The sequence below is a fragment of the Zea mays genome, chromosome 5 (assembly GCF_902167145.1).
Source record: "Zea mays cultivar B73 chromosome 5, Zm-B73-REFERENCE-NAM-5.0, whole genome shotgun sequence".
In the NCBI taxonomy this organism is placed as follows: Eukaryota; Viridiplantae; Streptophyta; class Magnoliopsida; order Poales; family Poaceae; genus Zea; species Zea mays.
In genome coordinates this window covers 992261-993818 of record NC_050100.1, presented here as the reverse complement: position 1 = coordinate 993818, position 1558 = coordinate 992261, and the positions used below count along the sequence as shown (strand labels likewise).

At 49.2% G+C, this 1558-nt stretch overlaps 1 protein-coding gene across 1 annotated transcript; it reads right to left on the bottom strand.

Moving 5' to 3' along the window:
- Nucleotides 1–541: 541 nt before the first annotated feature.
- On the bottom strand, nucleotides 542–1350 carry LOC100274283 (uncharacterized). Its single transcript, NM_001148647.1, has one exon. The coding sequence runs from the start codon at nucleotides 1225–1227 to the stop codon at nucleotides 763–765; it is 465 nt and encodes a 154-aa protein (NP_001142119.1). The 5' UTR covers nucleotides 1228–1350; the 3' UTR covers nucleotides 542–762.
- Between the last annotated feature and the right edge of the window lie 208 nt (nucleotides 1351–1558).

Here is a 1558-nt window from a genome sequence, read left to right as displayed (position 1 = left end):
GAGACACGACGGGGAGCACGCCGAGGAGGTCGCATATAGTTGCAGGACTGCAGGTTGATTCTGAAGAAATGTATGGGGTTTTGTAAAAATGTTGACGCAGGTCGACAGTTAAAACTGGTGCTTGATAGTGGTAGTAATAGATTTTTGCCACTATAAAAAACAATGCCTTTTAACTTATGTTGCTTTAATTATGAATTTGGAACAACTTTCAATGTGGCTTGGTGAATCATCATTGTAGCCCGACTGGCGTGCGCACGCTCTTAATTGTAATTATTAAGTTAAGCCACATTTAATTTTAGCTATCAATAATTACAAAAATGTTCTTTCTAAAGTAAAGATGGGGAAGCATGTGTCATTGGCAAGACCCATAGCATGATCACTGCTTTGCTTTTATATGACAAATATCATATTTGGTTGATAACTTCTCCAAATTATTTTAAGTCTCTTATTCTCGTATTTGATATTTCACATAATCATTATAGGACTCGGTCATAACAATTTACCTGCCTGTGCTACCAAAGCCTTGCTCAACCCTCTCTATAACCAAGTCATTACACGACGTAGCTATATCAATATTAACAACATACACAATACAAAAGTATACTAATAGATATATTGTACTTAATAATAATATAATAATTATTATATAACAAAGCATACACAAATATATCTCATTTTTATTTTAGAAGAAGAAGAAAAAAAAAGAGGAGGATTGGATTCGTAGCTAGCGAGTAAGTACTACTCAGCTCGATCAACCTGCTTTTAGGGGTCGTAGTAGTCGGAGTCCCAGAGCGGCCTGAACCACATGGAGTGGACGGACTGCTGGAACGTCATCATGAGCAGCAGTATGGCCACCGCCGCCAACACGCCCCACGGCGCCACCGCGTCCGCCTCGTGCTGCGACGACGACGACGACGACCATGGGTAGTGGTGCGCCGCCTTCCTCCTCCTGGTGGCCCAGTACCTACGGCGCCAGCTGAGCGCGACGAAGAGGAGGAAGACGGTGGCCAGGGCGAGCGGCGCGGCGAAGACGCGGGCGCCGATCTCGGCGCGGCGCTCGATGGCCTTGTAGTCCACGTACCCGGAGACGGCAAGGAAGAAAACGACGATGGCGAAGAAGGCCAGCAGGCCGGGCGGCGGCAGCGAGCACGACGACAGGGCGCGCGCCGCCCAGCTGCGCTTCCAGGACCGCCGCTGGCCGTCGGAGTAGTGCAGCCACGACGACATGCTAATAACTGGCTACGCCGCTTTCTTCTCGCCACTGACCAGCAGGAGCAGCTCGGAGTCCCAGTCCCAGTCCCAGCTAGGTTGTTGCATTGTGGTGTGAGAATCCGATCCGGTGAGAGAGAGAGAGAGAGGGGTAGTGGAAGCAGCATCGGATCGATGCTTCGTTACCTTTATTTATAGCCTAGCTGGCGAATGAAATGAAAGACTTGGATCGTGCGATGGGATGGGCCGGCATCTGGGATTATTGGGCCTTCACCGCCAAATAAAATCCCTCTGAGAAGGCGACGACTGGAAGCGGCAGCACGGGAAGCCCTCCTCGCCACAGCCTGGC